This window comes from Rana temporaria, chromosome 1 (assembly GCF_905171775.1).
Source record: "Rana temporaria chromosome 1, aRanTem1.1, whole genome shotgun sequence".
NCBI lineage: Eukaryota > Metazoa > Chordata > Amphibia > Anura > Ranidae > Rana > Rana temporaria.
This window is the reverse complement of record NC_053489.1, coordinates 263,923,456-263,951,220: the sequence shown is the minus strand read 5'-3', so window position 1 is coordinate 263,951,220 and position 27,765 is coordinate 263,923,456. Positions and strand designations below refer to the sequence as shown.

Here is a 27,765-nt window from a genome sequence, read left to right as displayed (position 1 = left end):
TATAAATCCTATTTATACTAAAAATTATAATTTCTTTCATAATTTTTACCCATTTCTCATTTGTGCATAAAAAAAAAGATGACGCGGCTACGTGCGCGGCCCTGGCAGTTTAATGCTTCCACACATGCGTCAAAGTCATTCGACGCATGCAAGGATGGCGGCCACTCGGACTTGTACAGTAAGTCTGTACAGACGACCGAACATGTCCGATGGACAGGATTCCAGCGGGCATGTTTCTAAACAAGTTTAGAAACATTTGCCTGCTCGAAAAAGGCCCGGCGGGCAAATGTACGCTGGAATCCTGTCCGCTCGGCTGTACAGACGACCGAACATGTCTGCTGAAACTGGTCCGCGGACCAGTTTCAGCAAACATGTTCGGTCGTGTGTACGGGGCCTTACTGAAATCAATCAAATTAGATTTTTTTCTACTGCAGCATCAATGAGTAAGACATTTTATTTGGCTGATGTGGTTATTGTTGGTTTGTCTATTAATATTGCACTTTAAACAGTTGATAAAAAAAATAACCTATCACCTTTAATCAGATTTGCATTCAGTTTCACTGTCTGCAGATATAGCTGCTGTAGTTGTGTTACATTTTTCAGACTGGTCTGACTAAAGCTGTCTCTCTGATACTTCTCTTCTCCCACTGTCTCCAAAAAATAATCTGATATATACAGAGCAAGGGCGCATTTGATTAGCATAGCGCCAATCAGTACTGTCCAGACATTCCCAGACAGAAGATCAGGGGAGAATGAAAACTCCTCCTACAAGCTTTACTAGGAACTGATAAAAGTCACATATGCTGCTGATGAAAAAAGGTATTTAGCAGTTTATATTTACAAAAATAATTGCATTTCCATGTTCTGTGTACTGTGGGAGACCAGATAAAGTGAATGCAGGTTCTGGGTTAAGTAACACTTTAAGTTTAGGGGGAAAATAATATGCATTTTAGGTATAGGTAGGTAGGTGCAATATGAAAGGTTGGTATTGCCCATGTGTTGTTTTTTTTTTTTTTTTTAAAAGGCTGTATTCTGCAGCTCCAATTGACAGCTGAGTCTGTTACAGTTAAGTGTGGCAAAAAAAAAATGAAAACCCATTCCCTGATACCCATTCCCATTCCCAGGTATTACGATGTAACAGTATTGAGGACATCATCACTGTACTGCATATAGCCTGTGCAGAAAGTAAAGTTGTGGGGGGTCCTCAGCAGATTAAAACACTGCATGTAGCCGACAGATAATGACCTGGGTGAAGGATACAAGGCCAGTGACCCTGAACAAGTAGGGAGAGCAGCAGTGATCAGTTTTTATGGCACAAAGCTTATACGTAGGCAAAATGCAATAGTTGTTTTACTGGATTAATGCACAGATTTAAAAAAAATACACAAATGCCGCGTACACACGTTCGATGTGAGCTTGCTGTCGGAAAATCCTACCGTATGTATGCTCCATCGGACATTTGCTGTAGGAATTTCTGACAACAAATGTTTGAGGGCTGGTTCTCAATTTTTCTCAATGTTTCCGACAACAAAAGTTCTTGTCGGAAATTCCAATCGTCTGTAGCCAATTCTGATGCACAAAAATCCTACACATGCTCGAAATCAATTTGACGCATTGCTCCGAGTCATTGAACTTCATTTTTCTTGGCTCGTGGTAATGTGTTGTACGTGACCGCATTCTTGATGTTTGGAATTTCTGACAACATTTGTGTGACCGTGTGTAAGCAAGACAAGTTTGAGCCAACATTCCGTCGGAAAAAATCCACGGTTTTGTTGTCGGAATGTCCGATCGTCTGTACGCGGCAAAAGTCGATATGATTCAAGTAAGAATACACATGCCTCTTGTGTTTAAACCATATATGTATAACTCTTGATTTTTCTGGTCTCAAAGGAAAGCTTATAAACACCCCAAAACCCTAAGGGAAGCTTAAGAACCCTCCTTATAGAAAAGGTCAGTATAGCGGTTGATACCCTTTTCCTTTACAGCATTTTGTTTATTATTGATATACAGATGTTCTTTAACATCTATATAGCTCAGTTATAGCAGCTTACTTTGCAAACATTGGTCCGTAAATTTGAAAATTTAACCAGTGGTTTGCAATATTTATACATGCCACTATAGTCGAATTTTTATCTCTTTACTGTAAAAATGAAAACTGTTATGTAAGTGATGCCACTTAGGAATAGGTCTTCACCACATTATTCTGTGCCTGAAAATAATTTGGATGGCTAAATGAAGTTGGCAATGTAGCAGTAAGATGATGCCCCCTCTGGAAATTTGTTTTGATAAAAGTGTGATCCTCATTGACAGCTTCACAAGGATATAGCCATTTCCAATTATCATCAGATACAGCTCATCACAGGGAGAAATTTGAGTGGGATAGGATAGAAGAATAGTGTCTGTCATTGTTTATTAGGAAGAGCCTTTATGGTCTTTTAGAATATTTCTCATCTAGTAGGATGATATTGATACATCTTGCATTAAAAGAACAAAATAACACTTCTGGAAGGAATAATAATTTCTTGCACAAAACTAAAATGTGAACAGCTTTTCTAAAGCAAATACTTATAGTGGCTAAATCTTTGATGTTAATGTTTTGATGCTGAACATTATTTCAAAAGGGCTTTTGTTTGTGGTTTCCTCATTGATTGTATTCCATGATAATTTGCTAATAAATGCAATGTAGGCGGCATTGTTTATTCTTGTTTTGGAAGATTGGATTTGATAATCATGTTAATTTGAGTGATCATCCAGACATTTTAGCTTGTCAGTTTGCCATTATTGTTTTACTTCTTTTATTGAAAATATTTAATAATATAAAACATGCAAGCTATTGGTCATGTATGTGCAATAATGATAATGCTGTTCAAGAGCCATTTCCAATTTTCTTAATTAAAGAAAAAAAAAAATCCTTGGACTTAAAACAGATCATTTGAGTTTTATGTTTGTCAGTGTCCAGATTAAAATAGAAATGTTAAAGGGACAGTAGGTCTAACTTACAAGCACTGGGGGAGATTAACTAAAATGGGAGCACTCAGAATCTGTAGCTAATCATCTTCCAACTTCAGCTTGTTTAATTAAGCTTTGACGATAAAACCTGAAAACTGATTGGTTTCTATAAGGAGCTGCCCTAGATTTTTCACGCTCCAGTTTTAGTAAATCTGCCCCACTCTGGCATGCTTTGCGTTCATTTCATTACTGGAGCCTGTAGGCATGGTGCTTGTGAAACTCAATGCAAAACCTTGCTGGTAGTAATACCTCTTTTACACCAAACATTTCTTTTTTTATTGGTACAAACACAGCTTAGAATGTCAAGGCAAAGTGTAAATAAGCTTTTAATAAAATAATGTATTTCTACTGATGAAGAACATTTTTAGTGGTTCATGTGTATATAAAATGTTAATCTAAAATCTAAATACTAACACAATAATTATAGGTTCATAGGGCCAGATTCGGGTACCTGCGCCGCGGTGTAACGTATCCCGCTTACGTTACACCGCCGCAAGTTTTCAGCTTAAGTGCCTGATTCACAAAGCACTTGCCTGTAAACTTACGGCGGTGTAACATAAAGGCGTCCGGCGCAAGTCTGCCAAATTCAAATGGGGCGTGTACCATTTAAATTAGGTGCACTCCCGCGTGGGACGTACTGCGCATGCTCCGTTTTTAAATTCCCGCCGTGCTTTGCGCGAAGTGATGTCATTTTTTTGAACGGCAACGTGCGTAACGTACTTTCGTATTCCCAGACGTCTTACGCAAAAAATAAAAAAAATTGAAATTCGACGCGGGAACGACGGCCATACTTTAACATGGCTCGTCTAAATTTAAGCAATGTTAAAGCAGCCGTAACTTTGCGACAGGAAAAAATGACTAGTGACGACGTAACGAACGAGAAAACCTTTGTGGATCGCTGTAAATGCTCATTTGCATACCCAACGCAGGAAAACGACGCAAACTCCACCCAGCGGCGGTCGAAGTATTGCAGGCTAAGATCCGAAGGCGTACAAAGCGGTAAGCCTGTCGGATCTTAGCCAAAAGCTGTCGTATCTTGTTTGTGAATCACAAATTAAGATACGGCGCGGCAAATTTGAAAATACGCCAGAGTATCAGTAGATACTCCGGCGTATCTCGTCTGTGAATCTGGCCCATAGAGCTTAGCTAGGTACACACAACAACACACATAAAAAGGGTAAGATAACACATTACAGTGCTAATGTGTAAAAACCATTATAGGAATTTGAAAGCAAAGCCAAATATAGTGACATTTGCAACCCAGAGCAGATTCTATAACTTGAAAAGATCAAGCGTGATAAGTAGAATTGGGCAACCGGTTCATCCTGAGCATAAGTTCAGGCCAAACATTGGCTGTTCGCCCATACGACGGAAACCCAAATTATTCAGGCATTCGACTGTTTGTTCAGCCTGCCGAATGACCACAATGCACTGCACTGATGCACAGTGCATTGGAAGCCCTGATTGGCTGAAGCAATGAAAGCTTTGCCCAATCAGGTCACATTGTCAGAGCCATGATTGGAGAAAGTATTGATGACTCTATCCAATCATGGCTCATTTTTCTTAGTCCCCCCCACACTATAAAAATATTCTCCCCATAGTGGCCATTTGCAGTATGATATTGGCATGGAAAGAGATAGAACAGGGCTCTGTTCAGTGCTGATAGTGAGTTAGTGTACTATAGTGTACTATCGTGATTCTATTGTCAATGTTGAATATTAGTTTAGTGTGAATCTAGTGATAGTTCATTGTGAGTGTAGTGTGACCATTCATTTTTACTTTTATGTCTGTTTTTGTGAGTGTAGTGTGACCATTCATTTTTACTTTAGTTTCAGTTTAATTTGTCAGGGCAGTATATTTCAGTGCATTACTACACATTTAATGCAGTATATATCAGTGTGTTACTGCATGTTTAATGCAGTATATATCAGTGTGTTACTGCACGTTTAATGCAGTATTTATCAGTGCATCACTGCACATTTAATGCAGTATATATCAGTGTTTTACTGCACGTTTGACGAAGTATATATCAGTGCGTTACTGTACATTTTACACAGTGTATTTTAATGCATTACTGCACGTTTAATGCAGTATATTTCAGAGTGGTACTGCACGTTTAATGCAGTATATATAAGTGCGGTACTGTATGTTTAACACAGTACAGTACATATCAGTGCTTTACTGCACATTTAAGGCATTATTTATCAGTGCTTTACTGCACATTTAACCCATTATATATCAGTGCATTATTGCACATTTAAAGTAGTATATTTCAGTGTATTGGTGCATATTTAATGCACTATATATCAGTGTGTTACTGCATGTGTATCACAGTATATTTCAGAACATTAGTGCACGTTTACCACAGTATATATTGGTGCATTAGTGCACATTTAATACAGTATATTTCAGTACGCTACTGCCGCTTAATGCAGTATATTTCAGTGCATTACTGCATGTTTAATGCAGTATATATCAGTGTGTTACTTCACGTTTAATGCAGTATATCTTCCATTGATTAAAGTGCATTTGCCTACACATTTCCACATCTTTATTACATTTTGTTAATAAGCACCCCCCATCAAGTCTGGAAGGAAAACAAGGAGAGACAGACACATGACACTGTGAGAAAATCAGCAGCATGTGTGTCCACAAACAAAGGTGGACGTGGTCCATCCTCAGGCAGGGCATCATTTTCTCTGTTTAGTGGTGTTTCCCGTGCCATCCAGCCACAGCATACAGAGGAGATGGTTAACTGGCTTCCTAAGCCATCATCATCCTCCTCATCTTCCATCACCCAAGCAGAGACTAGTACACAGTCCAACACAGCTGCCAGAGTGGCTTATTCTACTTCCTTGTCCACAGCTACCCCTGCCATTGACCCAGCATCAGGCATGGAGGAGTTGGCTGGGTTATTTGAACAGGGCATAAGCCACTTGCTCCTTGATGATGCACAGCCATTACTTTATTCAGATGTTGGTTGTTAGGTTTAGGAAGGTAGGAACATGACCCTACAGAGAGGGGAGAACACTGGTAAACAGCAAATTGGCACTTGTGTTCCCCCAGCCGCTCCTCACTCCTCACCCTTTCGGTCTACCCTCTCTATACCTCATGGCCTCTCCAGTGATAGGGATGATGGTATAGCGCAGGGTGTCCCAGGTACTTGCAGCAGGTCTAAACAAAAATCTCATATTGGGTTATTAAAATACAACTGTAGAAAACACAAACAAGTAGTTGAATCCCAAAAAAACTCCACCTTGTCCATGCACTGTCACCACAGGCAATAGACTCTTACCAGAGAGCTTGGACCCTTTATTAAGAAGGGTCAAACAAGCTTGAGGTAACAATCTTTGCAGGGGTCATCAGCTGGAGATGTGTTCTCAGATCAAACAGTGCAATAGCAGGTTATTTAATCCAAGCTCCATCCACCCCACGCTCAGATTGATCATAATATGAAGGAGACGCCAGATAGTGTAAAACAAGGGCACCTGTCTATGTCACCTGGTGGTCCAACCTCCTTGTGACATCACTGACCCAGTATGCACCGACATTTTTTTTCACTATTTATATTTCACATTTATTTATACATTAAATAGAAATTAACCTAGCCCTTGTTCACATTGGAGCAAATTGTCATGCGATTTGTCAGGTCAAAATGCATGAAAACTCTGTTGTCGGCAATGGCCATCTTCAAATTGATGCAATGCCGACTTGAAAAAGTAGATCCTGCAATACTTTTGGTGATTTTGGGTGCCACTTGTATAGACATCTGTGCATGAAGCCACACAAATATCTTCAAAGTTTCACCTAAAGTTGCACTGAAATGCGGCTTTAAAATTGTGCGATTTCAGATGAAGTTGCATGATTTCAAAGCCGCATTCAATGTGAATGAGGGGTTAGAGCCATTATGGAACTTGTTAACCTAATGCAGAATACTGTACGAATGTAACTACTGAGGAAATATATGATAATCTACAGTAAAGGGAATACATAATGCATGAATGTAAAAAAAAAAAAATGAAATGCGTGTGTTTCTAGCATTGTCAATGTGTGCTTTTCCTTTACTATTAATATGGAAGTTAGCCAGGACTGAAAAGGCTTATCGGCTGTGCTGTACACAATACTTAATTTTAGCAGTAATCCATACGTCCTTGTGATTTACTCTTTTTTGTTTGAATATCCCATTGTTTTATGCCCATTGTTCTTATTCATTTAACCAATTCTGAATTGAGCACTGTTATTTGAATGCATAATGTAAGATGATTTTAAAACAAAATACATAGTTGGCTTCTATGTTAAACTCACCAAATGTTTTTTCATTTCAATAAAAATAAATATGAAATATGTCTGCTTATTATATAAAAGTAGTCCTTCTTGATAAAGGCATAATTCACTTATACACAGAGCTATACCTTTTTCCTTTTTGAACAGTACAGTAGTTGCTTTTTTTGTGTGAAACATGAATAGGCTTTAGTGGAAAGTATCTTACAAGGTTATTCCTAAAGAAATATGTTGATTTACTAAAAGCTTTTTTTAATTTAAGTTGTAAAATTTAGAAGCACATATAATGATTTTATGATTTTTGGTAAGAACTCATAATGTATTATTTTTTCATTGCATTTTAAGATCACTGTTATATCCTTTTGGAAAAGTAAGGAGAAAGAGAAGAAACATTTCAGTTTTCCTTATTAGGTATGAATAAAAACTGAAAATGGAAACTAGAATTATAGGAATGCAATTTAATTTAGCCTGAGTTTTGTTAAAAACCCTCAAAATTTGGGACCAAATGGACCTTCTGGACACATTTTCCGTTGACGTCGGAATACTCCCAATTGCATAGTTTACCCACCTAATCTTAGAGCTGTGTTATTAGGATTACACACAATCTTACACCAAATTCTCAATCTGTAGACCCCCTCCATATTGGCCGTCCCCTTCTATCACTTTCCTGTACTCTGGACTGAGTCACATATCACTATCTTAATACCTGGGAAGGATGTAAGAGACGGCATCCCCTCCTACCCATTCCCCCATACCCCTATAATGATGATCAAAGAGATGCCTTTGTGTTATTACTAGAGGGGTCTGAAGAACACTTATGTTTGACCTGGAAATCTTATTCAGTATGTTTATGCATAGATTTCACCTTTAATTTTTTTAAGTATCATAAAATAACTGCACTCTGAAATGTATTTGTTTAAAATCATAAAGCAAATTCATGTAAATCTTTTCCTTTGAATTATACATTTTATAGTCTTTAGCTAAGTGAAAGAAACATCCATTTTCACTTTTTTTATTTCACTGTTAAAGAAAAGTACTTTAAATTTTAAGTACAATACATATAATTCTATACATTACTTTACTCTGCTATTTCCTGGAGAAGCATTAAATCTAGTAATTCAAGAAATTGTATTTGCAGTTTATAATGCTATGACTTTTAAAATATGGATGTAGTGTTACAATTTATAATTGTTTTTATTGTTTAAGAAACATACCGAAATGCCTTCTTCTTGATGATACTGTTTCCAGTTTCTCCCTGTGTCGCTGTACATTAACAGATAGCTTGTTACCCAGTCTGAGCTTCCATATTTGCCTTGCGTTGCAATTGCAGTGATTTCTGTTCTTTCTCCCAGATCAATCTGGAGCCACTGATATTTATTGGAAAAATGCGGAGACCACCCTCCAGCTCCTGTGTAAAGAAAATAATGTATAACCTTAAAGTGGCTGTAAAGGCAAAACATGAAAACAGAAAAAAAGATTTCTAGAGATATTGGCTTTCTAATTACACCCTGCTTTTCTTACTCTTTATGTGGCTCTCAGACCATATCTGAGCTCATATCAAAGTAGCTAGTGGTCATATGTTGTGGTCATGCTAGTGATCATTAGCTATTGGTCACTTCACATGACACATACTGTAAGACCTTGCAGTAAATGACAGCGCTTCTCAATTCTCAATACATGTTAGTAGTTATACTTCCCATCTGAATTAGAAAAGTAAAAATGTATGTTTCCAGGATCAGAACATTAACAGAGCAATTTTAGTAGTAAGACAAAAGAGAACAAGCTCATTAAACTGTTTCAAAGTCAGTACTAAATCCATGATGTGTGAAATGCATTTCACCATTGCATTTGACAAATTAAATTCTTTTGTACCGAAGAAGAAAAAGATACGTTTGAAGTGTAACCTATAAATATGACCAGGACTGTAATTTCAATAATATGATTAACTAATGTGAGATATTAATATGCTTGAGTGTATTTTATCACTTCAATCACAACAGTGATGTCACATAAGAGATCAAGACTACCAGATATTTATCTTCACTGCCGGCAACCAAACAAATCCCAGGAGTGAAGGAAAAATTAGTATGTGCATTTGATGGGGCCGCTATTAAAGTGATCCTGATGCTTTATTTATCATGGGTAAAGCACAGATTCACTTTAAAGCATCCCACCCTTCCCTTTTTAAGAAATTGTATAACCTACCATTAAACATTTCAGGGCTGAAAAGTATGTTATCTAACAATACTGCCAACACCTGCTTCAATCATCAAATTAGATATTTTACGAGATAAGTGTTGATATTATTGTTAATAAACATGTTCATGTACAGTATATGTACAGTATATGTATGTATCTATATATATAAAACTCAACGTGTGTGTGTGTGTATGTATGTATGTTCCAGCATCACGTCCAAACGGCTAAAGATATTAACATGAAACTTTGCACACATGTTACTTATATGTCAGCAACAAACATAGGATAGGTGGTTTAACCCTTACCCACCCCCATTTGCCATGGTCGGGGTTTTTCTTTAAAGTCCCATTCAACTCTATGGGAAATACATGTTACTTCATGTTCCAGCATCACGTCCAAACGGCTAAAGATATTAACATGAAACTTGGCACACATGTTACTTATATGTCAGCAACAAACATAGGATAGGTGGTTTAACCCTTACCCACCCCCATTTGCCATGGTCGGGGTTTTCCTTTAAAGTCCCATTCAACTCTATGGGAAATACATGTTACTTCATAACTTCCAAACGGCTGTAGATATTTCGATAACACTTGGTCACATGTTACTTATATGTCCACTTAAACTATAGGATAGTTAATTTATCCCTTAACTACCCCCATTTGTGAGGGTCGGGGTTTTTGTTTAAAGTCCCATGCAAATCAATGGGAAATGTATGTTCCCACATAACTTCTGTACGCCTGGAGATATTTCAATAATACCTGGTACACATATTACTTATATGCCAAATAAAAATATATGACAGTTAAATTAACCCTTACCTACACCCTTATATAAAAGATGGGTATATTTATATTACTATGATTTTCCTCCCCAAAAGGTTAAGATAGGAAGACCGGGCAACGCCGGGTATTCAGCTAGTATATATATATATATATATATATATATATATATATATATATATATATATATATATACAGTTGTGTTCAAAATTATTCAACCCCCCAATGCTGTAAAGGGTTTTTGGGAATTCAGGGGGTAATCCACAAAGATCCGGCGTAACTTAATTTTTCCCATTTAACTTACACTGCCTTAAAATTTCTACCTAAGTGCCCGATCCACAAAGCACTTACCTAGAAATTTTTGGCTGTGTAACTTAAATTCCGCTGGCGCAAGGCGTTCCTCTTTTCATGGGGGCGATTCCCATTTAAATTAGGCGCGCTCCCGCGCTGGCCGTACTGCGCATGCTCGTGACGTAATTTTCCCGACGTGCATAGCGCAAAATTACGTTACGCCGAGCTTTGTGGATTGCGACGGGTCAATAAAGTTGCGTCGGGAAAAAAAAAAGATACGGCGCGAAAAAAAAAATTCAAAACAAAAAAAAAATCGCGTCGCTGGACAGAAGGGTCTGCTTTTACATGGTGTAAACAGTTTACACTTTGTAAAAGCAGCCCTAATTTTGCGTTTGCAAACTAAAACTTACGGAGAAAAAACGAAGCTGAAAAGCTTTGTGGATCTCCGTAAGTGCTAATTTGCATACCCGAGGCGGCATTTCGACACAAAATGCCCCCAGCGGCGGATGCGGTACTGCATCCTAAGATCCGGCAGTGTAAGTCCCTTACACATGCCGGATCTTCTGCCTAACTATGGAAAACTGATTCTGTGGATCAGTTCCATAGTTAGAAACAGGGATATGACGGCGTAACAGCAGTTACGCCGGCTTATCCCTTTTGAGGATATGGCCCTCAGTGTACATTTGTAATTGTATTCAGAATGAAATCCTACAAGGACTTCTTAAAGAACCATATGCAACTAAAATGACATCAATTGGTTTTGTAATACAGCAGTAAATGTTTATTTTGTGAATTCTTCATTTACACAATTATTCAACCTCTTAAAGACTACCACTCTGAAGAACAGAGGTTCATTGAAGTGTTTTCAATCAGGTATTGAAAACACCTGTGGATGTCAGGGAGCAGCAATAAAGCCTAATAAGCACCAGTTAGGCAGCTTTAAAATGACTGTGATACTCAGCTCCTTCTAGACATTTACTGGTGTGGTTACAAACATGGTGAAGTCAAGAGAATGGTCCAGGAAGACAAGAGAAGAGGTGATTACTCTTCACAGGAAGGGCAATGGCTATAAGAAGATTGCAAAGATGTTAAACATACCAAGAGACACCATAGGAAGCATCATTCACAAATTCAAGGCAAGGGGCACTGTTGAAACGCTACCTGGTCATGGCAGAAAGAAGATGCTGACTTTGACTGCTGTGCGCTACCTGAAGCGTAGAGTGGAGAAAAGTCCCCGTGTGACTGCTGAGGAACTGAGAAAAGATTTGTCAGATGTGGGTACTGAAGTTTCTGCTCAGACAATACGGCGCACACTGCGTAATGAAGGCCTCCATGCCAGAACTCCCAGGCGCACCCCCTTGCTGTCTCCAAAGAATAAGAAGATTCGACTGCAGTATGCCAAATGTCATGTGGACAAACCACAGAAGTTTTGGGATTGTGTTCTGTGGACTGATGAAACAAAATTAGAACTGTTTGGGCCCATGGCTCAACGCTATGTTTGGAGGAGGAAGAACAAGGCCTATGATGAAAAGAACACCTTGCCTACTGTGAAGCATGGCGGGGGGTCAATCAAGCTTTGGGACTGTTTTGCTTCTGCAGGTACAGGAAAGCTTCAGCGTGTGCAAGGTACCATGAATTCTCTTCAGTACCAGGAGATATTGGATGACAATGTGATGCAGTCCGTCACAAACCTGAGGCTTGGGAGACGTTGGACCTTTCAACAGGACAATGATCCCAAGCATACCCCCAAGTCCACTAGAGCATGGTTGCAGATTAAAGGCTGGAACATTTTGGAGTGGCCATCGCAGTCACCAGACTTAAATCCGATTGAGAACATCTGGTGGGACTTAAAGAAAGCAGTTGCAGTGCGCAAGCCTAAGAATGTGACTGAACTGGAGGCTTTTGCCCATGACGAATGGGCGAAGATACCCGTAGATCGCTGCAAGACACTTGTGTCAAGCTATGCTTCACGTTTAAAAGCTGTTATAACTGTAAAAGGATGTTGTACTAAGTACTAAGATTGAATGTCACTTGGGGGTTGAATAAAACTGATAATGATGTGAGCACAGAAAAGACATTTGTGGTTATTTCATTATAAATGTTATGTTATATTTGTCTGACCTACACGTGCCTCTTTGATTTAATTGTAAGCAGGATGACTGAATGACCAAAATCAATGTCAAACTGGCCAAAACAATCAATTTCAGTGGGGGTTGAATAATTTTGAATACAACTGTATATATATATATATATATATATATATATATATATATATATATATATATATATATATATATATATATATATATATATATATATATGTATATATATATATATGTTTATAATGCAGATCCCCAAAAAAGTTCAAATAATTGCAAATTATTTAAAAACTGTGCAGGGTAAAACAGTGCATACAGGCAGGTACACACACAGCTTTTCAACAAATTTTCCTGATGACGCGAGACACGCGAAATGCATAGAGATTTGACACAGCACGCCTTCACACTGGAGCGATGTTTGTAAGTTTTAAACAGCTTAGATGCATGTCGGGGTGTATATTACTCAGTGTGAAAAACCCGGCCGCTGCCTTCATTCATAGCTGTGTGTGTACTTACCTGTATGCACTGTTTTACCCTGCAAAGCTTTTAAATAAAAACGGTATTACACTATCCCCGTTTTTGTGGCTCATTGCGGTGGAGCCGTTATAAATTTTTTCCAGATTGGATGATTGGAACACACAGTTTTTCCCACTAAGGAGCCATCTGTGCTGGATTTTTAGGGAATGGATCCTATTTGGGAGAGATTGTATTATGAAGGATCCTGAGAGAATCTTTATATGCCTGAAGGTCAATTATGGCCGCTTAAATCTGGTGAGCGCATTTTGATTGTCACTTCGGGTTAAGCACTTTAATATGCATGTTGCACTTTCTGAGAGCACGGTGGTTGGAGCTTAAATCTGGAATCTCGCTACCAGTTCTACATTTGCAATTATTTGAACTTTTTTTTAGATCTGCGTTTTTTTGGATCTGCTTTTTTTTTATAATTTATTGGTGTTTATATGGACATTATTTACAATTGTTGTGCCCTTTTATACCTTTCTTTCACAGTTGTATTAGTCACTCACTAATTTTTGAAGCTGCACTTGTAATTTTTTATTGATAATTTATCATTTTCATTATTATTGGCGCCATTTTCCACATTTCTCTATATTATATGTTTATAATCACCAAACCCATTCCCTTGGTGATACTCTCAGTCCCCTTGTTATTCAGAAGTATATTACTGCAACCTCAGTGGCCAATACAGGCTCTTTCATTTGACTAATAAACCCTTCCCATCTACCATTTGTATATAAATACTCCCCAGTCCTATGCTTTTTTTTCAACAATACATTTTTATTGAGTTTCAAGAGGATAATCATATACCAACACAACAGCACATAAGAAAAGACAAAGAATAGATAATAAACTATAAGAACAATAAACGCATAATTGGTTTCAGCAGGTCACAAGCATCAGATTATCCTGTACAAATAACAAAGGTAAAAAGAATGCCAAGGAGGTTTATACTATATTGGCGGGTTGTATAAGACAGAGCTAGGTAACAATTGCAGAACAATAACTCCCCAGCTCTATGCTTTGTGGTGAGAATTCATTTGTAAACATTTTCCCCCTTAAGAGCCACTAGCCAGTTCCCAATTATGTAATCACTATTTCAGCTCTGGAATAGTTAATCCTTTAATTATCGGATTACAGTTACAAAAAAATATATATAAACCGATTAATTAAAATGTAATAAATAAATAAAATAGTTTTATTTTTTTTGCAATAGTAGGCACCAATCATTGTGACAATTCTGAATTAACCCTCTGCACACTGCTGTAAACTCTTACACTGGTCAGTCCCCACTCTATTGTGCAAAATACCAAATAATTACTTGCTTATATAACACTTTACCAGACATATGGGGCAAACAGACACAGTTTGGGTTTTTACTTCAGGAAAGTATGCAAACTCAGTGGATTATAGGAGTCCACAGGTGGCATCCTTGTTTTACTGGGTCGATGTGCACCACACTGCATGCCTGAGATAAGGTGCAGGTGCTGATTAAACCCAACGGCCTAGCCTGTTCACCATCTACCCCACTGTGGTCTAATCCTAAATTATCTCACTTTGGTGACATCCCAGATCTCGTTTTGTGGCCCCGGGTTGATATCAAACAACTGTGGGATATTTTGAGGGGGCCTTACCTTTGACCAACTAAAGTGTAAATACCACCTCCTGAATTGGTATCTCCTCCGCCACTTGCAGCTGCAGCATGTATTCTGAGAACAAGTTGGTTTTGAAACCCTAGAGATTAGGTCTTCTCCTTTGGAGCAACTGTTATGTGATGAATCACTGAAGAAGCCTCTATCTGAGGTCTATAGAGCAGTGTTTCCCAACTCCAGTCCTCAAGGCACACCAACAGGTCATGTTTTCAGGATTTCCCTCAGATGAAACGACTGTGGTAATTACTAAGGCAGTGAAACTGATCAAATCACCTGTGCAAAATAATGGAAAGCCTGAAAACATGACCTGTTGGTGTGCCTCTCTACTTTTCCATGATAGCTGCCTTGTTGGGGTTGTGCCTCACCCTGACTTTCCTGCTTTGCTCTATCCGTCACCCATGTCATGTCAGTGACCTTGTCATCATCTACTCCATCCTTATTACCACTGGGGACAACTTGGCAATACACTGCAGCTGGGGAAACATGGCTATCAATTTGTGTACCAGTGTTCTCCACTCTCTTTAGGTTCATGTTCCTATCTTCCTCAACCTCAGAACCAACATCTGAATCAAGTAATGGATGTGCATCGTCAAGGAGAAAGTGGCTGATGCTGTGTAACTCAGCTAACTCCTCCATGCCTGATGCTGGGACTATGGCAGGATTAGCTGTGGACAAAAAGGCAGGTTTAGCCACTCTGGCAGCTGCAGTGGACTGCACATTAGTCTTTGCTTGGGTGTCAGAAGATGAGGATGGTTTGGTAAGCCAATCCACCACCTCCTCTGTATTCTTTGGCTGGGCAACACCACTAAACAGAGGAAATTATGTCCTGCCTGAGGACTAACCACGTTCACGTTTGCCGGCGGACACATATGCTGCTTTCCCCCTCACAGTGCCATGGGAAGGTCTGCTTCTCCTTGTTGTCCTCCCAGACATGATGGGGGGTGCTTATTAACAAAATCTAATAAAGATGTGGAAATGTGTACGTGGATGCCCTTAAATCAATGGAAAGTGGTGTTTGGCGCACTTTAACTTGAGTACTAACTACACATACACACTTCACTGATATACTATATATTATACAATTCATTTTGCACTCCTGTGACCCATTTTCAGCGGAGAACAGTCTAAAGTCTGCTCTCCGCTGACGTCACTGCCATCAGTCGTGGCAGAGCTTCATCCCTACTTCCAGGTCTGGATTCGCCAGCTGCCCTGATTGATGGCAGTCTCAGCATCTCAGCGAGCTGCTGAGATGCTGAGACGGCCGCTCCCCACCCCTCCACAGCTCAGCGCTCCAATGAGTGCTGAGTAATAGAGCAGAAGTGATGCTGACTGACAGTCATCATCGCTCTGCTCAGTGGTGTTCGGTGGCTCGGTTCTCAGTGCAGAGATGCCGGGGGACAGATGCAGCATCAGTTTGATGCTGCATTCACCGAGGTAAGTATGATTAGCAAAAAAAAAACAGACTTCTAAACTTGCAGTAGCGAACTGAAATATACTGCATTAAACTGAAGGTAACGCACTGAAGTGTAAGGCAGTAAACTTGCAGTAACGCCCTGAAATATACTGCATTAAATGGCACGTAATGCACTGAAATTTACAAAGTTAAACTTACAGTAACACACTGAAATATACTGTGTTAAACATGCACTAACGCATAGAAATATACTGAGTTAAATGACACATAACGCATTGAAATATACAGCGTTAAACTTGCAGTAATGCACTGAAATATACTGCGTTAAATGGGGCGTAATACACTGAAATATACAGCGTTAATCTTGCAGTAAAGCACTGAAATATACTGTGTTAAACGGTCACTACACTCACATTGAATGAACTATCACTAGATTGACACTAAAGTGACACTAAAGTAAAAATGAATGGTCACTCACTACTAGAGTTGAGCGGACACTTGGATGTTCGGGTTCGGACCCGAACCCGGACTTTGAAAAAAACTTTGGGTTCGGGACCGAACCCGACCCGAACTTTGACCCGAACCCCATTGAAGTCAATGGGGACCCGGACTTTTGACTACAAAAATGTCTCTAAAAAACGAAGGGAATGGGCTGGAGGGCTGCAAATGGCAGCAAAATGTCGGGAAGAGCATGGCAAGTACTCTGGAAATAAATGTGGATAGGGAAATAACTTAAAATTACATAAAAAAATAAAAATAAAAAATAAAATCATTTTGACCTAGGAGGACGAGGTCCATACAGTATGTAGTAGGAGGTTGAGGTGGATGTGGCGGTGTAGGTGGAAGCGGCGGTGGAGGAGGAGGAGGTAGCCAACACAGCAGGTTTTGGTTTTTAATTGATTTATTTTTTAAATTAGGGTAAACCCCAAAAAAGTGAGAAAGATATAGGGTTGCTACCTCATCCCTTTAAACCTGAACACAGAGTAATTACACAGGTTCTGGGGCTAATTTAATGTCGATAAGGCACCAAGTGAGTTTAATTAGCAGCACCTTAATCAGCCAGAGAACCTGTGTAATTAATATGTTTTTGCTTTTAAAGGGATGAGATGGCAACCCTAGAAAGATCAGAAAAAAAACAATGGCTGGGTAAGGCCGGCCCGGTGTCTATTCTGCACAAGGTACGGACAAGTCCTCTGGGATCCATGCCTGGTTCATTTTAATGAATGTGAGCTTGTCCACATTGGCTCTGGACAGGTGGCTGCGCTTGTCTGTGATAACGCCCCCCTGCCGTGCTAAATACACGTTCAGACAATACACTGGCCGCAGGGCAGGCCAGCACCTCCAAGGCGTAAAGGGCAAGCTCAGGCCATGTGCCCAATTTGGAGACCCAGAAGTTTAAGGGGGCATAGCCTTCATTCAGTACGTGTAGGCGTGTGCACACATACTGTTCCACAATGTTGCTGAAATGCTGCCTCCTGCTAAAACGTTCCATATCAGCTGGTGGTGCTGTTTGTTGTGGCGTGCTGAATAAGCTTTTCCACATTTCGGCCAAGCTAACCCTGCCTTCTGAGGTGCTGGCGGTGCCCCTGCTGTGTTGGCGACCTCTTCCTCCTCCTCTGCCTTCGCCTTCTGCTTCCACTGTGCCCCCGCTGCCAGGTGGGAATTGCACCAGCAGCGCGTCTACCAGCGTGCGCTTGTACTCGCGCATCTTGCGTTAACGCTCCAGTGAGGGAATTAAGGACGGTACATTGTCCTTGTAACGGGGATCCAGCAGCGTGGCCACCCAGTAATCAGCACCTGTTATAATGTGCAAAACACGCCGGTCGTTGCGGAAACACTGCAGCATGTAATTGCTCATGTGTGCCAGGCTGCCCAGAGGCAACGAAAAGCTGTCCTCTGTGGGAGGTGTATCATCTGTGTCCTCTGTATCCCCCCAGCCACGCACCAGTGATGGCCATGAGTTGGTCTGGATGCCATCCTGCTGTGAACATGGTTCCTCCTCCTCCTCCATGTCTTCCTCCTCATCCTCCACCGTGTCATCCTCCAGAACTGTGCCCTTGCTGGACAATTGTGTACCTGGCCTTTGTTGGTGCACAAACCCACCCTCGGAGCCACTTGTGAATGACTGCCCTGAAAGCCTTGGAAATGATCTAGATTCCTCCTCCTCCTGTGCCACATCCTCTTCCATCATCGCCCGTAGCATTTTTTTAAGGAGGCATAGAACTGGGATAGTCATGCTGAGAGCTGCGTCATCGGCACTGGCCATGTTGGTGGAGTACTCGAAACAGCGCAACAAGGCACACAGGTCTCGCATGGAGGCCCAGTTATTGGTAGTGAAGTGGTTCTGTTTCGCAGAGCGACTCACGCGTGCGTGCTGCAGCTGAAACTCCACTATCGCCTGCTGCTCCCCGCACAGTCTGGCCAGCATGTGCAAGGTGGAGTTCCACCTTGTGGGCACATCACATATGAGGCGGTGAGCGGGAAGGCCGAAGTTACGCTGCAGCGCTGCCAGGCGAGCAGCAGCAGGGTGAGAACGCCAAAAGTGCGCACAGACGGCCCGCACTTTCTGCAGTAGCTGTGGCATATCGGGGTAAATTTTCAGGAAACTCTGCACCACCAAATTCAGCAGATGTGCCAGGCAAGGGATGTGCGTCAAACCGGCTAGGCCCAGAGCTGCTACGAGATTTCGCCCATTATCGCACACCACCAGGCCCGGCTTGAGGCTCACTGACGCCAACCACTCATCGGTCTGTTGTTCCATGTCCCTCCACAACTTCTGCACGGTGTGGTTTTTCCCCCAAACAGGAAAGTTTTAAAACTGCCTGCTGGCGTTTACCCATGGCTGTCCTGAAGTTGGTGATGAATTTGTTACGCTGAATGGATGAGGAGGCGGTAGAGGATGAGGAACCGGAGTAGGAGGAGTTAGGAACAGGAGGCAAACTGAAGCGCTCTGCAATCCTCGGCGGTGGAAGTACATGCGCCAAACTGCTATCCGCCTCAGGCCCAGCCGCCACTGCATTTACCCAGTGCGCTGTTAGGGAGATATAATGTCCCTGACCGTGCTTACTGGTCCGCGTATCCGTAGTTAGGTGGACCTTGGCACAGATGGCGTTGCGCAGTGCACACCTGATTTTGTCCCCCACTTGGTTGTGCAGGGAAGGCATGGCTCACCTGGAAAAGTAGTGGCGGCTGGGCACGACGTACTGTGGGACAGCCAATGCCATCAGGCTTTTAAAACTCTGCATCTCCACCAGACGGAATGACAGCATTTCAAAGGCCAGTAATTTTGAAATGCTGGCATTCAGGGCCAGGGATCGTGGGTGGGTAGGGGGGTACTTCCTCTTCCGCTCCAGTGTTTGGGAGATAGAGAGCTGAATGCTTCCATGGGACATTGTGGAGATGTTTGGGGACCCAGGTGGTAGTGTTGCTTGCCGGTCCTCTAATTGAGGGGTGGCAGGTGGCACTGTCACTACAGAGGTGGATGAAGAGGCCGAGAGGCCCGAGACTGATGCAGAAGAGGAAGCAGGAGGAGCCAGAGACCTTTCTTGGTTTTTGTGGTGTCTACTCCACTGCAGCTTGTGCTTAGCACTAAGATGCCTGGTCATGCAGGTTGTGCTCAGGTTGAGAGAGTTTATGCCTCGCTTCATTGCACAACGTGCAAACCACGCGTGTCTTGTCATCAACACATTTTGTGAAGAACTGCCACGCTAGGGAACTCCTTGGACCTGGCTTTGGTGTGCTCGGTCCCTTGCTGCATTGGGCAGTAGTAGGCGTACTGTCTAGGGGACGGATGATCTGCTTTGGCACCCTGCTCCCTCTTCTGCTGTGCTGGTGGCTCTGTGCGACCACCGCCTCTTCCTCCGAACTACATGGGTCATCTGCATGAGGTTGATTCCATGTCGGGTCGAGGACCTCATCGTCCTCCACATCATCTTCCACCCAGTCTTCACCACTGCCCTCCTTGTCGGTCTGCACAATTGCAAAAGCACCAGCAGTTGGCAACTGTGTTTCATCATCATCCAAGACATGCTGTGATGGTCCCCCCCATGTACTCATCTTGAAATATAAGTGGTTGGGCATCGGTGCACTCAATCTCTTCCACTTCTGGGGCTGGGCTAGGTGGATAGCCCTGGGAACTCATGCTAACAGAAGAGACTGCTGCATGATTTGGGGCTCAGACTGCTTGGCTGATTTGCAAGGGGGTGAGGTGAAAGACTGATGGTGGACATCGGCTGCAGGCGCCAACTCTGAACTTTCAGCACAAGACTGGTTGGAAAACAATGTGAAGGAACTGGAGGCACTGTCAGCAACCCAATCTACTACCGCCTGTTCTGCTCCTGGCCTCAACATTCGTAGAGCTGGATTAGGCCTGACCAAATACCGCTGCAGGCTCTGTTGGCTACTCGCACATGAGAAAGGTGTTTCACTTGTGCGTGTAGCTGGCACAGATCGACCACATCCTCTCCCTGTAACAGGAGCTCCACCAGCAGCACCACGACCGCGGCCACGTCCCTTATTTGACGTTTTCCTCATATTTCTCAAATGTAGGATCTTGCCCTAAATGGGTGTTTTTTAAATACAACAATAGTGTAATATGGTGTAATATGCAGAGATTCACCTATATATTTATTTCCCTATAGCAAGAAGCAGGAACCTAGCCCTAAACAATGTACTGCACAGACAGTATATCACAGGGGACAGGTGGAGTGCTGGTGAAATAGGCAGAGATTCACCTATATATTTATTTCCCTATAGCAAGAAGCAGGAACCTAGCCCTAAACAATGTACTGCACAGACAGTATATCACAGGGGACAGGTAGAGTGCTGGTGAAATATGCAGAGATTGCTCTACCTATAGCAAGAAGCAGGAACCTAGCCCTAAACAATGTACTGGACAGACAGTATATCACAGGGGACAGGTGGAGTGTTGGTGAAATAGGCAGAGATTCACCTATATATTTTTCTTCCTATAGCAAGAAGCAGGAACCTAGCCCTAAGCAATGTACTGCACAGACAGTATATCACAGGGGACAGGTGGAGTGCTGGTGAAATAGGCAGAGATTCACCTATATATTTCTCTCCCTATAGCAAGAAGCAGGAACCTAGCCCTACAAAATTTACTGCACAGACAGTATATCACAGGGGACAGGTAGAGTGCTGGTGAAATATGCAGAGATTCACCTATATATTTCTCTACCTATAGCAAGAAGCAGGAACCTAGCCCTAAACAATGTACTGGACAGACAGTATACCACAGGGGACAGGTGGAGTGCTGGTGAAATAGGCAGAGATTCACCTATATAATTCTGTCCCTATAGCAAGAAGCAGGAACCTAGCCCTAAACAATGTAGTGCACAGACAGTATATCACAGGGGACAGGTAGAGTGCTGGTGAAATATGCAGAGATTCACCTATATATTTTTCTACCTATAGCAAGAAGCAGGAACCTAGCCCTAAACAATGTACTGGACAGACAGTATACCACAGGGGACAGGTGGAGTGCTGGTGAAATAGGCAGAGATTCACCTATATAATTCTGTCCCTATAGCAAGAAGCAGGAATCTAGCCCTAAACAATGTACTGCACAGACAGTATATCACAGGGGACAGGTGGAGTGCTGGTGAAATATGCAGAGAGTCACCTATATATTTATGTCCCTTTAGCAAGAAGCAGGAACCTAGCCCTAAACAATGTACTTCACAGACAGTATATCACAGGGGACAGGTGCAGTGCTGGTGAAATATGCAGAGAGTCACCTATAGATTGCTGTCCCTATAGGAAATAGCTGGAACCTCTCCCTAAACTATGTACTGGGCACACACAGTATATCACAGGTGGTGGCAGGTGCAGTGCTGGTGAAATATACAGAGAGTCACCTATAGATTTCTGTCCCTATACAAAATAGCTGGAACCTTTCCATAAACTATGTACTGGACACACACAGTATATCACAGGTGGTGGCAGGTGCAGTGCTGGTGAAATATACAGAGAGTCACCTATAGATTGCTGTCCCTATAAGAAATAGCTGAAACCTCTCCCTAAACTATGTACTGGACACACACAGTATATCACAGGTGGTGGCAGGTGCAGTGTTGGTGAAATATACAGAGAGTCACCTATAGATTGCTGTCCCTATAGGAAATAGCTGGAACCTCTCCCTAAACTATAAGATGCAGATCTCACAGAAATAAACAGTGCTTGTGTAGATTTCTGAAGCAGGATACACCTCTCTGACACTGTCCCTCAATCAACAGCAGCCTGTCCCTATAGCAAATAGCTGAAAAAAACTCCTAAACTATAAGATGCAGATCTCACAGAAATAAAGAGTGCTTGTGTAGATTTCTGAAGCAGGATAAACCTCTCTGACACTGTCCCTCAATCAACAGCAGCCTGTCCCTATAGCATATAGCTGGAAACTCTCCCTAAACTATAAGATGCAGATCTCACAGAAATAAACAGTGCTTGTGTCGATTTCTGAAGAAGGATACACCTCTCTGACACTTTTCCTCAATCAACAGCAGCCTGTCCCTATAGCAAACAGCTGGAAACACTCCCTAAACTATAAGATGCAGATCGCACAGAAATAGACAGTGCTTGTGTAGATTTCTGAAGCAGGATACACCTCTCTGACACTGTCCCTCAATCAACAGCAGCCTGTCCCTATAGCAAATAGCTGGAACCTCTCACTAAACTATAAGATGCAGATCTCACAGAAATAAAGAGTGCTTGTGTAGATTTCTGAAGCAGGATACACCTCTCTGACACTGTCCCTCAATCAGCAGCAGCCTCTCCCTACACTAACTAATGCAGAGTGACGAGCTGTGCTGTGTGCCTCTATCTGATATGGAGGCTGGTCACATGCTGGGTCACATTCTGCACTGGCCAATCACAGCCATGCCATTAGGAGGCATGGCTGTGATGGCTTCCTAGTCACACTAGTAAAAAAAATGGCGATTGGCTGCCGCGCAGCGCACCATAAAATAGCTGAACTCCGAACCCGAACCCAAACTTTTTCCAATTATTCGGGTTCGGGAGCAAAAAAAACCCAAAGTCTGTACCGAACCCGAACTTTACAGTTCGGGTTCGCTCAACCCTACTCACTACACTTACACTGACTGAACTATCACTAGATTCACACTCATGTAAAGATGAATGGTGATCACTACACTCACACTGACTGAACTATCACTAGATTCACACTAAACTGATATTCTACACTGACAATAGAATCAAAATAGCACACTATAGCACATTACCTGTCTAGTAGCACTCAACAGAGTCCATTCCTCACACTAAAAATGTCTGCTATTGAAAGAATATACTTTTATAGAGTGGGGCGTGATTGAGAGCAATGAGCCATGATTAGATAGAGTCATCATGGCAGCATCCAATCATGGCTCTGACACTGCACTGTGCCCTGATTAGGCAAAGCTTTCATTGCTTCAGTCAATCAGGGGTTCCAACGCACTGTGTGGCAGCGCAGTGCACTGTGGTCATTCGGCAGGCCGAACAAACAGACAAATGCCCGATAATTTGTGTACATTAAGTTATTCAAATATTTCTGCTGTTTTCCTGTAAAATAATAAACATTAATTTTGATTTCTTAATTTTTAATTTCCTAGTATCACTCTGTAGAACTGTGGCCTACTAAAATATACTTACTTCATGCTCATGGAGTCAGAAAAACATTTGTGCCTTCTTGGTGAAATAACCAAGGCAAATATGCATGGGTTAAAACCACAGGACATGCATCAAACTCACTGTGAATTATGAAAACTGTGAACATTAAACCAATCCCCATTAAAATCAATAGAGGGTGAATTTTGAAAAGTTGTTCTGGTTATTTGCAAGGCTAGTATGCAGGTGATTTCAAACAACACACTGTGGGGAGCAGGACACTCACTTGGGGATATAGGGAAAATTTAAACAGATCTAAAATCTATAAAAAATTGTACTCTTCAAAAAAATAAACATAAAATAAACTCACATTCAGAACAACCTAAGATAAGCTTTTCTGGATAGCAAGTTACTTTCTATGATCTGTTTCCCATCTGCTCTTATGTGAATTTTAACTACAGCAGGTATTAACTATCTGTATTCATTCTGTGAGCAGTGTTTCACAGACTGTATTACACAGCAGGCAACTTCTTTTTTTGTCATCAGCAATGCTTTTGAATTGAAACTACACTTTGTGGGAAATTGCTTTCCAACTACAATGCTTTTTCACTTCTACAAAATGGTGTGTGCATTTATTTTACACATTATTAAACAACACACACTAATGTAGCTCTTGACTTTTTTTCATAACCTTCCTAATTGAATTACTATAAAAGGCTGTTTCTGCATTAAGTACAATCTTCAAATTATACTTTGCAGTGAATTATAATACCTGTTTTGTTTATCTGCTTTAATTTTCTTTAGTATCTTCTTATTTAAATCTAGAATTTTACTGCTGATAAAAGCACCTATTTTGTCAGAAAAATAAAAATAAACTATTAAAGAATAAGGCAGAACTCTGCAAGAGCTGGAGAGGTTACTAAAGGAATAGAGAGTGTTCACGTAGCAAATTAGATTTACTTAAAATGCCTTTACTTAGACTGGATTTACACTGTTATGTGTACATGCAGTGCCCATGGTAACACAAACATTTAGGGGTAAATGTGCCCATAGAGCTTCACTTTGTTCCCAAATTAAATAGCAGTTTGGCCATTTGGCCAGCTTCTGTTGGACAAGCATGCTGGAAAACCAGCAGACGAAAACCAGCAGCCAATGGCTGAGAGCATGGATCTGAGAGTTCTGACATGGGGGGTCTCCCCCCAGTCAAAACACAAAAGAACAGCATGGGAGATCGCTGTGCTAACATCGAATTGCTAGTACAGCATTTCCGACAGCTGAGCTATCAGTGTGTACCAAGCTTTACTCAAATGTTCATGTATTGTCCTGATGCTAGCCAATTTCTACTGAACACATAACTTAAATATATATTTTAAATAATATGGTAATAATTAGGCATACAGGAATTTGAGAGGAGTTTTGGGGTTGTGGTTTTTAAATAGTTGTGTGTGAAAAATGTAAAACGTCTAAGAAAATCAAGTGTAGTACAGCAAAAAAAAAAAATAGACAAAAATGCAAAAAAGAAAAGAACATCAACTAGGGTATATCAAACTATTGTGCCACTGGTCAATTTAAAGTTAAGGGCTTACACTTTATTTTTTTGAAGAGCACAATTTTTTATAGATTTTAGATCTGTTTAAATTATCCCCATATGCCCAAGTGAGTGTCCCGCTCCCCACAGCGTTTTGTTTGAAATCACCTGCATAATAGCCTTGCAAATAACCAGAACAACTTTTCAAAATTCACCCCCTATTGATTTCAATGGGGATTGGTTTAATGTTCACAGTTTTCATAATTCACAGTAAGTTTGATGCATGTCCTGTGGTTTTAACCAATGCATATTTGCCTTGGTTATTTCACCAAGAAGGCACAAATGTTTTTCTGACTCCATGAACATGAAGTAAGTATATTTTACTAGGCCACAGTTCTACTGAGTGATACTAGGAAATTAATAATCGAGAAATCAAAATTAATGTTTATTATTTTACAGGAAAACAGCAGAAATATTTTAATAACTTAATGTACACAATGTAATCAGCTTTTATTAGGCTGCACATTTACAGGGTAATTCCAGGCAGAGCTATACACAAGAAATCAAAATTTGTATTTATTTTTTAACAGGTAGAAATATTATAATGACCATATGCACACTATGTAGGCAACTTGTACTGGGCCACAGTTTCACAGGATGGCACCAAGTAGGTTTAAAATCAATAAATCAAAATTAGAGTGTCTATGCACAGTATGCAAGCACTTTTAAAAGGCTGCAGTTCCAGAGGGAGACATCAGACAGCTTGTAATCAAAAAATTAAAATGAGAGTGTGTTATTTCAAAAGACTGAAACATTGTGCTGACACATATTGTGCTGGCACAATATGTGAGAACTTCTACTAGGCTGCTTTTTCTAAATGAGAGAGACCAGCCAGATTGTAATTAAGAAATAACATTTATAGTGTATTAGTTCACAGAAAAAGCCAGAAATTGTTTATGTTCAATGCACACTATGTACTATAATTGACTTTGGTAGGCCACACTTTTAAAGGCAGAGACCAGACACGTTTTATGGTACACTATGCAAGCTAAGGCCTGTTGTCCAGTCTAGACCCATAATAGTTTATGTGGTCCGCTCTTTACTTTGAAGAGAGAATCAAATGGTTTATGAACATTTTTTTTTTCATTTTGAGATGCAGAACCTGCTTTCCCCCTACTAGCATGGACCGAACTTCTGCTTATCCCTAAAGACCTGCTGGATATTATAAATACAGGAGAGTGCCTCCCTTCCATGCAAAGTCTGTGTGATCTCTCCCTATATGATCTTTAGCACACACTAATTGTATATACTCTGAGATTTATACCGACACCCACTGAGTGTGCATGTATGTAGCTGACTGTAAATATAGCTGCTTAGTATTGTATAGTGTTAGTATAGCAGACACTGTATCTCCCTACAAACACTGAAATCTATCCCTATATGAATGAATGAATGAATGAATGAAAAACTTATATAGCGCGGCACATGCGAACTGAATCGCCTCTGGGCGCTTGTTGTTAGTGTCTCATGCCTTTCAGAAAAGCAGGGTTTTGATCTGCCTTCTGAAAGACAGGTGGTTTTGCTCCAACCGAATGCTGGTTGGTAAAGCATTCCAAAGCCTGGGGCCCTGGAAAGCAAACCTTCTTTCTCCTTTGGACTTGTATTTGGTTATAGGAACCTTGACCAGATTTTGGTCGGTGGAACGCAGAATGCGGCTGCAATTGTGCGGTTTGATCTTGTCGCATAGATATCTAGGAGCCTTCCCATGGATGCACTTATGTGTCAGGCAGAGTGCTTTGAATGCAATTCTGTCTTTCACTGGCAGCCAGTGAAGGGATCTCAGTGAAGGTGAGATTGATTCCCAAGATTTTTTCCCAGTCACCAGTCTAGCGGCCGTATTCTGTACGACTTGGAGACGAGCGATTTGGTACTTGGGTAGCCCGAGGTAAAGGGCATTTGCATAGTCCAGTCTGGAATTCACGATAGATCCCACCACGACTGCTACGTCTTCTTTGGGAATAAATGGAATCAGTCTGCGTAGTAGGCGCATCAAATGGTGCGCCCCGCTGACTACTGACCCTATTTGTGCGTCCATTGTCATGAAGGTGTCAAACGTGACTCCCAGACTTTTGACTTTGGAGCTAGGGGCGATGATTTGTCCCAGGATGGGAGATGGTGTCCAGTTTGTTGTCGGTGATTTCTTCCGACTGGCATCGAAGATAAAGAGTTCTGTTTTAGCACTATTGAGTTTGAGATAACTCTTAGTCATCCAGTTTTCTATTGAAGAGAGACAATTCTCTAAACTTAGATGATGATCCTTTTTGTGGCAGATGCGAAAATACAACTGCGTGTCGTCTGCATAAGAGTGATAAAGTAG

At 41.1% G+C, this 27,765-nt stretch overlaps 1 protein-coding gene across 1 annotated transcript in view; it reads right to left on the bottom strand.

Annotated features, from left to right (window-relative positions):
* Positions 1 to 27,765, bottom strand: part of LOC120941686 (contactin-associated protein-like 4) — a 466,073-nt gene that overhangs the window by 208,607 nt on the left and 229,701 nt on the right. Inside the window, exon 3 of the mRNA XM_040355240.1 lies at positions 8,505 to 8,698. Within this exon, the coding sequence (XP_040211174.1) occupies positions 8,505 to 8,698 (194 nt within the window). The remainder of the gene's footprint in view (positions 1 to 8,504; positions 8,699 to 27,765) is intronic.